Genomic DNA, 16,317 nt, shown 5'->3' on the forward strand with positions numbered 1-16,317 from the left:
AGCGTCGACCACTACACTGTATCCGGCTGGATCGGTGGTCAGCAGAAGGTCCAACAGAGAAGGCTCGTGCCCCTCAATATCTGGGACACGGGTGGGCTGTGTCACCAGCTGGGAGAGGCCGTAGGCCAGGGCGAAATCGTAAGCAGCCCGACCCGGTAGGTCAGTGGTTCTGGACCCCAACCACTCTTGGTGGTGAGCGTTAAAATCTCCAAGAACCACCACCTCCGCAGATGGGAGGTGGTGGTTCTTGGTGGTGGTACTTAAAAAATGTTTACGATTTACTTCTACGGTGAAGAAATAACATCGTGTAATAAAAAAAAACCTGCAAAATTATAATTTGCGTAATTACTGGTGGTGGGACCTCTTGTGAGTCCGCGCGGGTGGGTACCGCCACCCTGACTATTTCTGCCGTGAAGCAGTAATGCGTTTCGGTTTGAGGGATTGGGCAGCCTTTGTAACCATACTTGAGACCTTAGAACTTATATCTCAAGATGGGTGGCGCATTTACGTTGTAGATGTCTATGGGCTCCAGTAACCACTTAACACCAGGTGGGCTGTGAGCTCGTCTTCACTCGCTTCACTCAAACTCGCTTCTCCCCGAACGATGTGTGTTTCTTTATAACATTCTAGCAGACCCGACGGACGTTGTCCTGTGAATGCATACACAAAAATTCATTCAAGTCGATCCATCCGTTTATGAGAAGTTCAGTGACATACACACGTACAGTATAATTATATATATAAAGAAGATATGTTTTACGGGAGGTAGCCCACTGAGTTTCTCGCCGGATCTTCTCAGTGGGTCACGTTTCCGATCCGGTGGTAGATTCTGCGAAGCACGACTCTTGTTAGGGTTCGTGTTAGCAACGTCGTCAGGTTTGAGCCCCGTGAGCTCACCTACTAGTTAAGGTTACGCTGAAATAGCCTCTCAAGGCTAAAAAATGCTATGCAATAGCTTTACCGCGGCTGTTTCCGAGTGCACACGTTTGTTTTTTAATACGTAATTTGGGTACTACCTAAGAAATATTTTTATTTTTTATTTTGTGTCCTCAATAGCTCTACTATGAGGATTATCAATTCTTTCTGGGACACCCTGTATAATATAACCCATCCTTACACCATGCCCATTTTATGCTATGGAAAACGTTATTATTTAATCTATGATAATTTAATTCCGAATGCTTCAACTGTTACTTCATTTTAAAGGATCAATCGTAAAACGGGTATTTTACATAGACTTTTATAATATTTTAAACAATATGAATTTGACACTAATGCCGGCCACTGGCCGTCAAACATTCATTCGCAAACCTAGCGGCTGTGCAAATGCATACTCAATTTGCGAACCCGTTTGCGCTTCCTCCTACACTTGTTTACGAATGTCTCACGAATTTCTCCTCCTTTTTAATTCGTCAATAGAACATTGAAGAGAAAAAGAGTTTTTAATTCTTTCCCAGACATCATTAACAGCCATGCTGTTTTTATGGGATTTCTTTTGATGAAGATACGCTAGACAGTAGACGTCACGAACTATGAAAATGGCGTATAGTATACGTCCGTTACCTTCGCAATCGTCGGCGCAACTGGGCAAGCGAATGTGTGGGAGACTACGCGAAGGTTTGAGGTTCGCGCGCTTTGATGTCTGTTAAAAAACCGACACAGCTTGGAAAACCACGAATACAGCAAAAACTTTGCATTATCATTCGCAAATGTCGTTCTACACTTGTGGGTTTGCGTATTCGTGCGCATGTGAGTGACCGGTGTAACACTACTCCATGTCATGTTAAGGTTATCCTTTAGACAGGCGCTTGAACTATACAGGAAAATAGACTGACTACTTAAGTGATGTTTTTAATTATCATTTTGATATTAAAATTACAGCATCAAAAATTACAATATTTAAATTAATCTTAAAATTTCTGAACGAAACGTCAGCTGTCAACATTGGTCTGCTTAGTGCTGTGCCATACACGGCATAGATTCGTCATCGATTAATTGTTTCAATTAAAAACTATTAGGATATATTTTAAAACATTTATTATTTTTCTTCGTTATTTAATTATATTCAAAAAATTGTTTTAAAAAGCTAAAGGAATAATAAAGTTTTTTGCACCTGTGACTATTGAATATTCCGCTTTTTAGTCCATAGAATTTAAAAAAAATCTACTTGATCCCTATTCGTACGCTTCAGCGTTGCGGCAATTTCTCCATTCAGTAATTGAACTCAGCAAATGTTTGGCCCTTTTCAAATTATTATTTTTAAAACTTCTACAAACAATCTACTTTCCAAGCTGAAAAAATCGAAGTACCACAAATTATGCTCATTATTGGTTCTGCGATGTTAGGTTAGCTTCTTTGCCGTACATTTTTGTCGAAAAGCACTCTAGCATTTTGCTTAGATATCACGATAGTTTTTTTTTAAAATGTTTGATTTGTGTGATCTTTAAATATTAAATATATATTTTTTTTTAAATCGATACTATGTACAACACTATGAAATTCAAAGTTTTAGCTCCACCAATAAAAAATCAGCGAGTAATGTCAATTACGTCGCATTTGTCACGTGGTAGGGGAAAGGTGTTCGTTTCCGAACGTAAAACTTCTTTCAAATTGAGAGTTTTCCTTTCCTAGTGACAGCAGCCAACAGGCGACTGGCAAAAAACTAGCGCGTTGCAAATCACTGAACTACTGCAATAGAATTGTAGTAAAATAATTATTGTACGTTTTTAATCGTGATTATTCATGACTACGCGGTCGGTGTCAGTGGAATTAGACACCAAGATCGTGATTGTGAAGTGTACGGTGGAAGATACAATGTTTATTAATTATTGAAAGTCCTTGGTGTTTGAGTAATAAACTATACTGAATTCGGGGTAAGTCGGTGTTTGTATATAACAAAAATTTACTCTATTGTTTTTACCTGGTGACTGCTGTATTGTTTGAGCTCGAGTAATCTTATCGGATCTGACGAAGTGTTTGCGAACATTCGATATAAAATTCTTGTTTGAAATAAACGAATGCTTAGTTTCGTTATCTGTCGAATGCTCACTATTGTACACATAATGCGAAAAACCAAAATAATTTATTGTTAATAGAAAAAAATCATATAAATCTTTTATCTTTATCATATATCTTTTAACCACCAATAATTTCAAGTTTTTTAAAAGTTTCTCAGTTTCACAGTACATTTGAGTATTGTTTTTATCACAGTAATGATTATAGAATTAATTTATTAGTAGAATAAAACATTTCAACCATAAGTACTTAATTAAAGTACTTAAAGGAAATTACAGAAAAGTAAAACTTTTTTTTTTGTATTAAAATTTTCTACTTTCTATTCCTTGTTTTATTTAAAGTATTATTGAACGAAATATAATATTTATTGATAATGGAAGACTGAAGAATAGCTGGATCCATTTTTTTTTTTTAAGTTTGAAATAGACTAAATTATTATTTAAGGAAAGAGGAAACATAAATTCACAAAATTGCCTATAAAATTACAATTTTTTTTCGGTTTGCATAGAATAACCAATATTAGATTTTAGAAAGACAAGCTGTTTTTTGTAAATTATAGACATAACTGTGCTTTTTACATAAAAAAGGTAATAAAATACAGAAGATGAAATGTTATGATCTTTTACAAATAATATGGTAAAGTTTACCCGTATGTATGTATGGGGTTGATGCCAAGTGTACTCATTGAATATCCAGGTACAATTTTTTCTAAAGTTGTACATATAAATAATACATATCCATGGATGACTAATACTATGAAGGAACAACATAGTGTAATACATTTAAAATACTATATGGATACTATTGTACTATTTATTTACCATTTAAATAAAGAACAAACCCATAAAAATTACAAATTTGTGCAATTATTGTACAGACGGCATCACCAACTGGTTTGTTTCTGTACATTGTGATTAATATTATTGTCATAGAGAGCTTGGATGTTTGGGGGTGAATGTTGGCAGTTTAGTGATGTCTAAAGGATTCTGTTACCAGATATACAAAGAACTATTTATTAGCAGAGTTGATCTGAGCTTGTAATTCACTTAGTTAAGTTATTAGCAATAGCACAGTATCAAATGTCTAATAATGATGGTCGTCCTAATATTAAAAACAGTATTTAAGACGCTAACAGCATGAATAGGTTTTTTTTTTTTTTTATTGCTTATATGGGTGGACGAGCTCACAGCCCACCTGGTGTTAAGTGGTTACTGGAGCCCATAGACATCTACAACGTAAATGCGCCACCCACCTTGAGATATAAGTTCTAAGGTCTCAGTATAGTTACAACGGCTACCCCACCCTTCGAACCGAAACGCATTACTGCTTCACGGCGGAAATAGGCGGGGTGGTGGTACCTACCCGTGCGGACTCCCAAGAGGTCCTACCACCAGTGAAGGTAGAACAGCTATGGAATGAGCTCCCCTCCACGGTGTTTCCTGAGCGCTATGACATATCCTTCTTTAAAAGAGGCTTGTGGAGAGTATTAAGCGGTAGGCAGCGGCTTGGATCTGCCCCCGGCATTGCTGAAGTCCATGGGCGACGGTAACCACTCACCATCAGGTGGGCCGTGAGCTCGTCTGCCTACAAGGGCAATAAAAAGAAAATTTACAAACCACTTTTTTTAAATAGGCAGACAAGCATACAGTACATCTCATTGTGAGTTGTTTCTGTCGCTCATGGTCATCGCCAATCCGAGAGGCACAAAGCCAAGATGCTGCCTACCACTGAGTACTCACATCATCAATATCAGCACCACCAGTGCTTATTTAGATTGTTCTAATATCTGTAATAAACATATAATTGAAGAGACATAAGTGGATCAAGAGGATATGATACAATTTGTTAATTTTGAGAAAACCGGCAACAAACTTTTGTTACTTGTACTTTATCTTCATACATAAATCCTTCATCACATGCAGTTTCTAAAAATAACCTTTAATCCTGGAGTTTTAAGGTCTAATATGGTTCTTCAAAAATCTTAAAAATGGCATTTAACCCCTTCATCCACTCATGTCGTCAATTGGTTAAAAGTGTTCACACAGCTTTTTGTGTCCTTGCAACCATAATTATGTGATTAAGTTTGATAAAGAACAAGTCTGTGTATTTTATCAACGAAAAAAAATAAAAAAAATTCGAGGTGTGCTATTGATTTTATCTGCAATCAGATAGTCAAGTCTTTGTTTGAAATTCAATGTGCTGCTATTGTTTTGTAATTCTCGTTAAAATAAAAACAGCGTATTATATTGCTGCAAGGCGTGTTGGGTCAATTACTTTACTGGAAAAGATCTTGTTATTCATTCCTATATGGAATTCATGGATATATGTGGTAGGTGGTAGGACGTCTTGTGAGTCCGCACGGGTAGGTGCCACCACGCTGCCCGTTACTGCCGTAAAGCAGTAATGCTTTTCGATTTGAAGGGTGGGGTAGCCATTGCACAATACTGAGACCTTATCTCAGGTTGGTGGCGGCATTTACATTGTAGATGTCTATGGACTCCGGTAACCACTTAAAATCAGGTGGGCCTATTACTGGACCTTATAGATATTGCAATGTGGATGCGGCCACATACCTTGAAACATGAGGTCTAAATCTCAATTGAATAACGTAATAGCTGTCTCACCTATCAAACCGCAGTGTTATGAGTACTTCGCGGCACTAGTCCATGAGCTCCGATCGAAGTCAGAGTACCTGAAAGTTGTTTGGTATTCGACGTCTGAGGGTATTTGTTCTTGTCTCCTGTGATTCCGGCACCGCAATACAGAAGGAAATCTTAGCTATTGTTGAATGTGTATCGTTAATTACCTTTGGTCTACCTATGCCAGTAAACTAGAGGGGTTATCCTAGCTTCACCGGACATGTAGACGAGCGAGCTCACAGGGCTCAGCCTGGCGACTAGTTAACACTAGCAAAGACGGTGCTTCGTTGAATCTACCACCGGATCGGAATCTCGACCTGCTGAGAGGATCCGGCGTGAAGCTCAGCGGGCTGTGTCTGTGGGTTAATTTTCATGACGAACCCTACCTTCTTGGAATGCCTATGGGATCGGGAGGTTCCTAAGTATTTTGAGCAACGGAGACTGCTTACCTCTTTGGTTATTTATTAGAATTATACCTTATGAATGTGACCTACCTTCTTGTCAACTACATCAGTGACTTATTACTATTCGTATTACGGACTCGATGTGATTTTCACTGAGCTATAGTGAGCCTCCCAAATCGCTATCGTTGGCCGATCTGTCTAGTAATTACTAGCCCCACAGACATAGTCGTATTTTCCCATTCATTACTTTTCAATATTATAATAGTCTGGGCTCTTCATATCTTATGATAAAACTCATTTATAATCAGTAACACCTACAATATTTTTATATCAGTTTCGTTGATAAGCGTTCACGATGAAGTCATGTTCTAGATTGTTCTATATTAAACGAGTTATTCCTAAGATCTATAGCATGTTTGCTTGAATGAAATTACATAAAAAAACGTTCACACCATAAATTAAGTATCGAAAAGTTTTTCTCATAGGTGTATTTCGTATAACTGAACTGCTTATATTGAAATGACCATGACATACCAAAGCTAGTACGTAATCTTACAATTTTAATAAGATTCCGTCATTATAATTGTATTACCTGTAAATTAGTTCATACCGCAAGATAATGAGAAGATAAACAATATAGTACCTACGAATATGCAATTCGTAGAACGAGCGATAATAGCTATCAACATATCAGCGCTCTGATACAGTAAGGACTCTTATCACGGTGAGTTCAGTGGTTACACGTCCGCACACCTGTTAACATCTGACATGGCCGAGTATCGCGCAGGAAAAGCTGGCATCAACGCCGAAGCCCAGGCCAGGATCCACAGTAAATACAACGATGAAATCGCCCAAGAAACCCTCGAGTGGATCAGGAAATTGACCGGCGAACCGGCCAACACCTCCGGTGACGCCGACAACCTGTACGAAGTCTTAAAAGACGGCACCCTCCTCTGCAAACTAGTCAACGAGCTTCAACCAGGTTCCGTTAAGAAGATCAACCAAACGACCATGGCCTTCAAGTGTATGGAGAACATAAACGCTTTCCTAGAGGCAGTCAAGAAGCTAGGCGTGCCCGCTCAGGAGACCTTCCAGACCATTGATCTTTGGGAGAGGCAGAACCTTTACTCGGTGGTCGTTTGTCTACAGTCCCTCGGTAGGAAGGCAGGTAACTTCGGCAAGCCGTCCATCGGGCCCAAGGAGGCGGACAAGAATGTGCGCGACTTCTCCGAGGAGCAGCTGAAAGCCGGTCAGAACGTGATATCGCTACAGTACGGCACTAACAAGGGCCAGCAGTCGGGCATATCCTTCGGCAACAGGCGTCAAATGTGATTTTTATTACCCTATTTATAAAATAGAAACTATTAAATATGTTTTTTTTGTACTTTTTCATATGTGTGTTATTTATGAAAGGCGAGCTTCGTCTCCCAGCCAGCGTCACGTATGATTAGATAACGCAATGTACTGCATCGTCGTTGCACTCAAGCGTTATATACATAGGTTGCTCTAAGCGAACCAGTGGCCTTCTAGTTGTTTTCTTTGTAATTATTAGATACTATTTCTTATCCGATTGTGTCTTAGAGTACTGACTAATTAAAATGTTTTCTTTTGGATTTTTTTATTGCTTTTTCCTTCTATTTCTGTTTGATTGTGACTGAATGTTTGCAACGAAAATTTTGTACCAGTAGATATTATCTTAGTAAAACTTTTTTGTTACCCAATCTAGAGCATTTTTTTTTAAAACTCAAATGGGCGCGAATTTAAAATGTGGAAATGTCAAGCAGCTATTTATCATAATGATTCCGTGCCTATGCTGGGTCTGGGAATGGACTATGTCGTAAAATTTTCAGATTACTCGGTACTCAATGGAAAATCATTTAAAGCTGATCGAATGATATAATTACTGGGGTAGCAAAAAAGCGTGTGGACCTCCCGTTGATGAACGTTCAGCGGAGTCCATGGATACTATAAAATGAATGTAGACTACATCCTAACTTTTCATCAGAAACAGACGCAGCAATAAGATCCATCCGTGTATGCGCGGCGTGGTCCTGGTTGCCAGTGTTTAAGTTAATCTTGTTTATATATTCTTAATGAAAGATTGTTAATGCGGGTTTTAGTTCATTAAACCTCTAAGTAATATTTAGAATATATTTTCTAATTGTGTGCCTGTATGGCTCCAACAATAATCCTCGCGTATGAGACTAATAGTTTTTCAGTCCAACTCGCGATGCAATAGAAGTCGTCATGGCCTAAAGGATAAGACGTCCGGTGCATTCGTATCTAGCGAGGCACCGGTGTTCGAATCCCGCTGGTAGATACCGATTTTTCTAATGAAATACGTACTTAATATATGCTCACGATTGACTTCCACTCTGAAGGAATAACATCGTGTAATAAAAGTCAAACCCTCAAAATTATAATTTGCGTAATTACTGGTTGAAGGACCTCTTGTGAGTCCGTACGGGTAGGTACCACCACCCTGCCTATTTCTGCCGTGAAGCAGTAATGCGTTTCGGTTTGAAGTGTGGGACAGCCTTCGTATACTGAGACCTTAGAACTCATATCTCAAGATGGGTAGCAGCATTTACGTTGTAGATGTCTATGGGCTCCGGTAACCACCTAACATGAGGTGGGCCGTGAGCTCGTCCACCTATCCAAGCAATAAAAAAAAGTATTAGCAAGGCCAAGTTCATATCGTATCTACGTAGGTACACGATTGCTCAAATGCAAAAACCATTTCACGCAAAACATTTCGTTATTAATACAACAACAATAGACGGACCGGCGGGCGCAGTCGTCACCCTCGAACCGGATGACACGGTCACGCGCTGACGGCCAGGTCGAACACGGATATCCGACCCCTTGTAACTAAAACTGAATTAAACACTCGATAATAAATATAAACGTACTTTGAAATAGTATTTCAATTGCGCAAAAATGAGACTTAGAATTGAACTACTAGTTAAGACAACCTCAATAAAATGTAGTTAATTCCAGATGATTTTGTTCCCATAACGTGAAAGTCATACGTGAATACGGTTGTTCATAAAAATTGCACGAGCTCCAAGCGTACGCGCATGTCCTCCCCTTTCATGCATCGATAATCCTTAAAGCTGAGGGTTGTGGCCTTACGAGGCTTTCTTGGGAAAATACACATGGTGGGGTCCCGCGTCCTTCTACGGCAGTGCTTTTGAGGACTTTTGAGGACAGGGGCTTTGTTCTTCGAGGCCGCTGAAGCCTTATTTGGGTCTTTTTACGGTGGAAAAGTCGAACTTCAACTCAACCCTCCTCTTTTCTCATCTGAGCTTGAGATCAGCATTGGCAGAGTTATACATATGTGTATTCTTCTTCGTCGCTTTCTTCATTGCTGAAGGTCGTGTCCCTGAAACTTGACCGTTGCCTGTCTCGTGAGCTGTTTCTATCTCGTCCGGTCCTCAGCTGCTCGAATGGCGGTTGCGACTGGCAACCCAGTTAGGGCGGTTACTTGATCACACCAACGGCTAGGTAATCGGCCGCGGGGTCTCTTTCTCCATTTTATTATTAATATGTGTATATTAATAATTAAATATGTGTATATTAATAATTAAACGTACTTATTAGATTACGAGAGCTTAGCGAGTTATTTTTTAGCACACATTGTTATCGTTCACAGAATTGAATACTAAAGTATTGCACACACTGAACACGTCACCCTCATGCGAGTTGTTGTTGTGCGTCTTCAGACACCTGCATGCTTCACTATCGATTGTTTTAGTCACGGCTCAAAAAGACAGTCATCGAATTCTAGTTCCGAATGATAAAGAGCATTGCTACTTTGGAAATAGAATTGAAGGTCCCGCAAAACGAAAATGGGCGATGTGCGGATTTCACATCCTCAGAAAGACTAAGATTAGACTTGAAGAGTCGCTACTATTATTATTTTTCTAGTTTCGTCTTTGAATCAGTAATATCGGTGATGCAACAAGATAAACTACAACGGAATCATCAAAGTGAAAACAATGCACCGTGAATTTTTAATATTTGAAAACTATACAATAGTTTCTCCAACTGAATTATTTTAAATGATTCCAGGTAATTTTCAGATTTACAACTTACCGAATAAATATATTGTCGTTAATTGAATTTTTAACTTCATTTAAAGTACAAATAGTGTGTGACATAGACCTCCTACAGTCCGCTATTAACGGTGACCTTTATTCACGCACATATCGCCATCAAACTTCATCGATTGTCTACCTCTATTCCCTCGGGTACTAGCTCATGCCCCGGCCCAAAACAAGTCAATGTTTATTGATTTTTTACTTGTCTTTTCTCTCTTCATAATTTATTCCAATAAGAAGAGAGAAAATAATTTCTGGGGTAAATGTTCTGTAAAAGTGATCGCTTTCAACGATAGTATCATCTCTAATTTCAGTTTTACTTGGTTTTCAAACATAAGTGACTTCTTTCACGACAAGGAAATAACACTATGTAATCAGTCGACCACGACGCGGTACGGTTATCACGAAAAATCATACAAATATGGTGTATATTTTTAGTGCGTTGATAGTACTACATATTTTAGAAAATGATCCTCAATTGCCAAGAATAGATAACTGAAATGTGAACACATAAAACACATGAAGTAAACGAATAAAGCAACCATACTGGTTTTAAACACCAGATTTTACCAATAGCTACTTATTTTTGTCTCGATTTATAATGCGTTCAGTTTTTATGGATAGGAGAGACTACTACATAATTGAGATATAACCTCATGTTTTAACACAGACTATCGCATTCACATCATAGCATCGATGGGTTTCGGGAACCTCTAATCGCCAAGCGCGTTTTCTTTGCCAACACCAAAAAGTATTACAATTTAAGACGTTCTGTTATTTCGTTTCAATTCCAGAGGATTGACTTCCACGGTGAAGGAATAACATCGTGTAATAAAAATCAAACCCGCAAAATTATAATTTGCGTAATCGCTGGTGGTAGGACCTCTTGGGAGTCCGCACGGGTAGGTACCATCACCCCGCCTATTTCCGCCGTGAAGCAGTAATGCGTTTCGGTTCGAAGGGTGGGGCAGCCGTTGTAACTATACTGAGACCTTAGAACTTATATCTCGGGGTGGGTGACGCATTTGCGTTGTAGATGTCTATGGGCTCCAGTAACCACTTAACATCAGGTGGGCTGTGAGCTCGTCCATCCATCTAAGCAATAAAAATAAAAAGAGAATACGTTATATTTTTGTTCTTTTTAATAGTTTCACTGTCGTCGTTTTCTACTCTATTATGTTCTAAAATACGTAAACAGTGAAAGGTTACGAACGCATCGTCGTCATCGTCACACGCTGAGCCATTAACATTTCGAGAATGATTCGGCAGCTTCAGCGGGTCGATGGCGGCTGACGACCTAATCGTTTAGAAAGCAACGTGATTTTACACAACGGCAGGTGCTGTGCGAAACGTTTCCGCTAACATTTACCTGTTCAAATACTAAACTCTAACTTGTACAAATAATACTTCGAAGAGATCTTTTTTAACTGGTGGTAGGACCTCTTGTGAGTCCGCGCGGGTAGGTACCACCGCCCTGCCTATTTCTGTCGTGAAGAAGTAATGCGTTTCGGTTTGAAAGGTGGGGCAGCTGTTGTAACTATACTTGAGACCTTAGAACTTATATCTCAAGGTGGGTGGCGCATTTACGTCGTAGATGTCTATGGGCTCCAGTAACCACTTAGTACAAGGTGGGCTGTGAGCTCGACAATCCATGTGAGCAATAAAAATAAAAACTAATGCGTTCGCATGTTTTAAACTCACATGTGGTCGCGTTCCTCAGCAGTGAGGGAACGATGAAGAAGAAATGCGAGGGTCCTATATCTATTCAATTAATAACTGGCTAACAATACAAAATGTAATAAGATACTTTGGCGTTTAGCTTACCGGAACCCATCATTTTACGGGTCACGGTACGGCTAACCGTATTCAAATTCATAGAAGATTTGGATCCGTTAACTTCCGTACCAGGCGACCTGATATTGATTGTACTTAGAAGGCTTCGACCGCGCGACCCCGCGGCACCTGTACCAACTTGTAAAACCGCTACGAACACAGGCCCACAGAGAATACCTAACACTGAGAAGATTATAATATATCTTCTTAAACGTAAGGTCATTAGTGACTTACTATATAATTTTGTTTTATTAGTCCTCTTCGTCACTAATGATATACGTACCGCGTATTAATATTCTACTACAGAGAAAGTTTCAAAGTCGAAAGTTCAGAGAAAGCACTGCATCACGTGTAAACTGCACGAAATCATTAATAGATACTTTAGTGCATAGATTATAGACTTCTATGTCATAGTCAAGACATCTCAATTGTTTTAAATTCTGGATATATGAAACGACTAAGTGTAATAAAGTTTAATGTTCACCCGTATCTCACTATAGTGTCGTCGATTCCTGGTTATATAACGATACAGAGCAGATGCAATGGTGGAAAATGGTCCGAACCATACGTTCAATTGGTATTATGAACGATTCCAATTACCCACTTTTGTTTAACATTTTGTACGCTTTATGACCCACCGGTGGGCCTAACTTACTTTAGTATATCATACAGGCCAAGCCAAGATGCGAGAGAATTTTTCACGGAAGCTAAAAATTTAAAAGGCTCACAGCAGACCCTCATGGCCGGAATGGTTCAATACGATAATGCGCACCGGTAAGCACCATTGCGGTTTGGAAATACTCGTATTTTCATATGACATTCAACGTGTTAACTCATTCCTGTTTTACCGAATACTACTCACAAAAAACTTGATTTGTAATTATATTTTTTATTTGTTTCTTTTGGCAGACAGCTAAAGAAATTCGTCAACAGCATTATAATATAAAAAAAAAATAACACATCGACACCCACCATCCAACCCTGTATCGTACAGGTCATGGAATTTGTCGAATATGATACTTAGCCCATAGGATCAGTCCGCTCTAATTTTTCCCGGATCTTCTGCGAATCGCGATGATGTGGTAGATACGATAGAAGGTTATTCGCAAACCCCACCTCGTCTGACTAGCCGAGTACTCACTCACCTAACTTGGTGAAGCTGTAAATCCACCCAAGACATGATTGAGCACTACATAAAAAATACAATGTTTCCAATGAGAACTGAAAGTAATTTATAGCCAGTTTTCAGGTCATCATCAAGTAATACTATCTACGGATTATGTGTCACTTTTTCTGATACTACTTCTGATAAAGATAAGAAACGGTGAGTAAGCTTCTTTGGTATCAGTATGAGAACGACTCAAGTCTCAAGAGCGTTGCGTTTCTCGTGGTGTTGCAGTAGTTGAGTGACCATTTCGAATTGATATCAGATTTAAAGAATTCATGTAACCGACTTCCAAAATAATACCATACGTGTCTGTGTGAACGCAATTGAATTACATAAAACGACTTTTAGTAGATAGCGTGCAAATCTAAATATTGATGTTAGTTCCGTCTGTACGCGTGTAACAATGCGAAACGTTCCAGTTATCTGGTTCCAATCGAAGTAGACATAAAAATTGTAGGGTGACATAAATGGCCGCGAATAATGTCCAAATTATCAAGCAAAAGACCTGTCGGATCATCTGACCATCGACCGCGTTGTCCAAGTGCAAAATAATCTGCGAACGAAGAGTAATACAGCGGCTTTCGTGTGTCCCTGCCATTTGCTGATGTCCGTGAGCAACAGTGATTATTTACCATCAGGTATGCTCGTTTGTCTACAAAAGCTCGCATTAAAAATAACTCGAATAAATCCAAGTTTAAAATAGTTCGTAACATTGTTCCGTGAGTTACTCGTCTTTTTACAAAGAGTCTGCGTTGTCTCTGCCTACAAGATATAGTTATCTTATCCAGTCTTGTGTCTTAAATAAATACGAGTACCAAAAATTATTCTTTCAGGCTAATATTTTTTCAATAACTAATACTATTATTTCTGGAGCCCACCTCGTGACAGTAGTGGAAGTTATCTTAGAATAATGACTTTCCTACTATTCAATTACTTTACCTGGTCAGACATTAATGAAGGACGTATATCCGTACTGAGTATTACAATTTTGCATCATCTTTCCACTTCTTGTTGCAAGGGTGGGACGATTGTTATACTACAAAATTAAGACTACGACTCGATGTCTTGAGTTTGACTCAAGGCTGTGATGTTTACCCCCTATTCTGACCGGGTTCTGACCCTGAGCGGAGATCGGACGTCAAATGGCAGAGTGCAAAGGGGGTCGTTTGGTGTGCTAGGGCCCTAAAACATCCTTGGGCCCGCGGTCTGCTCGCAAAATCTGCAAACCGTCAATACATACCTCGCGTGACCCCTTTGCGCGGACACTTCAAAGGAGGTTCGACCCTCAATTCCGTATCTTGGAAGTAAACAAAAACACGAATGCAACTAATTTCTTTAAGCTAATAAGTCCCCGAACAATTCGCCGACAATCCTGTTGATCGTATCGCAAATACCAAGTGACGTATAGTAGTAGTGTAGCATTTCCAGGCAGGGGAACCAGCGATATCAATTGAAAAGGCCATGCATGAGTATATTAACGTTGAATTACTCGTTAACCTAGCTCCTATCGACGACTCGACCTCATTGACTTTGTTCTACATGTAATCGCTTGATAGTACCGATACGTGTTTACCGTTTTGCGATCAGGATTATGATTATTTGTAATCTGTTTTTTTGGTTCATTGTACAGAATTTTGTTTATCTTTGTAACGTTATTCATGTTAACCGAAATAATTGATATCGAGACTATCTTTCCTTTTGAGCACGCTTAGTTTTGTAGAATTGATCTGCTTTATTGCAAACTAGCTGACCCGGCGAACTTTGTTCCGCCTTAGAGGCAATAAATGAGCAGACTTTTGATTTTGTCAAGGTAATTTTTTTATTTGGATAATTAATGTAAATTAAAAAAGCAAGTATTTTAATGGTTCTTTATTGGCCATGTATTTTAGTGCATGGCGTCGTCCACTCTTTAGCACCTTGTGATAGACGAAATTTTTCGTTTTTATTATCAGGTGCAAGAACAAATAACTCAGACGGTCTTCCAAACCATGGTGGTGAACATGCCATATTATATGTGGCATGTTCACCACCATAACACCATAAGAAAAACATGCATTTTCTAGATTCAGACCACAAACTTTTAAGGATTGACCTTGTGATTTGTTTATGATCATGGCGAATGCAAGACGGATAAAGTATCCTTGTCCTTCTCCTGGTTCTAAGCTACCTCCTCACCAATTTTCAGCCAGATCAGCCCAGCCGTTCTTGTGTTATAAATAGTGTAATTAACACGACTTTCTTTTGTATATATAGATTGTGTGAACCATTAAGTTACGTAAGATAATATACAGTTAAATATAAATATAAAGTTTCACTTTGCTCTTTAACGTGACCGTGGCGATTGTACCTATTGCAATGGTGCAGCATGCAGTCGTCTTATCCTGTTCTGGAATGAACTCCGCCCCACGGTGTATCGTAAGGGCAACGATTGTACGCCAAATAAAAAAACAGGTATCAATTTTCCTAAGAAATTATGTAGCTTTAATGCTATTACCAAATATATCCAGGATGCGTCCGTAACAATCCATTCCAACATTGTGAATGTCCACCGCTATTTCGGGGATCACTATATCTATTATTTTTATCGATAAACAATCGGCAATATCACAGAAAAAAAAAAAAAGCATCTTCTAAAAGACTGAGTCAAATACCGTTACAGGCATACACAGCACTCAAAATATCACTATGACCACAATATACATAGTAACTAAAAAAAAGAAAATAATTCTTCGTTTTTTTAAATGGAGAATCATTTTCGTGTTTTTATACCATACAGAACAAGAAAAAATACACCCTTATTTAAAACCCATTTATTACGTGTTATTCAGGAAGCTATTTTCCATCTAACGTATCATTTGTGCTTACAAAGTATCTCACGGCGAAGGAACAGCAGTCGCGTTTCACAATCCCGTCATGTAACAATCCAAAAAGATCACACCTGACAAATTGTGTGGTTGTTATGCTACTGATAATAACATATCGATACCCCAGTGATCTTTACATCGTCCCGCTCATTTCTGACGCAACCAATTACCTGCCAACCCAAATTTCTAAAGTCGGACATACTTTTTACTGGTGGTAGCACCTCTTGTGAGTTCGCACGGATAGATGCCACAACCCTGCCTATTTCTGCCGAAAAAGCAGTAATACGTTTC

At 38.9% G+C, this 16,317-nt stretch overlaps 2 protein-coding genes across 4 annotated transcripts in view; both read left to right on the forward strand.

Annotated features, from left to right (window-relative positions):
• The first annotated feature begins 2,533 nt into the window (after positions 1-2,533).
• Positions 2,534-16,317, forward strand: part of LOC110386857 (myosin heavy chain 95F) — a 58,322-nt gene continuing 44,538 nt past the window's right edge. The window contains exon 1 of one of the 3 annotated variants that reach the window (XM_038013057.2): positions 2,534-2,873. The gene's annotated coding sequence lies outside the window, so the exon portion shown is untranslated. Of the gene's footprint in view, positions 2,874-13,345; positions 13,801-16,317 lie in introns of those variants that run through there. The other 2 variants (XM_038013059.2, XM_038013058.2) reach the window with 2 other exon arrangements.
• On the forward strand, positions 5,691-7,779 carry LOC101735683 (myophilin). Its single transcript, XM_004922838.5, has one exon. The coding sequence runs from the start codon at positions 6,827-6,829 to the stop codon at positions 7,388-7,390; it is 564 nt and encodes a 187-aa protein (XP_004922895.1). The 5' UTR covers positions 5,691-6,826; the 3' UTR covers positions 7,391-7,779.

This window comes from Bombyx mori, chromosome 9, assembly GCF_030269925.1.
Source record: "Bombyx mori chromosome 9, ASM3026992v2".
Taxonomy (NCBI): domain Eukaryota; kingdom Metazoa; phylum Arthropoda; class Insecta; order Lepidoptera; family Bombycidae; genus Bombyx; species Bombyx mori.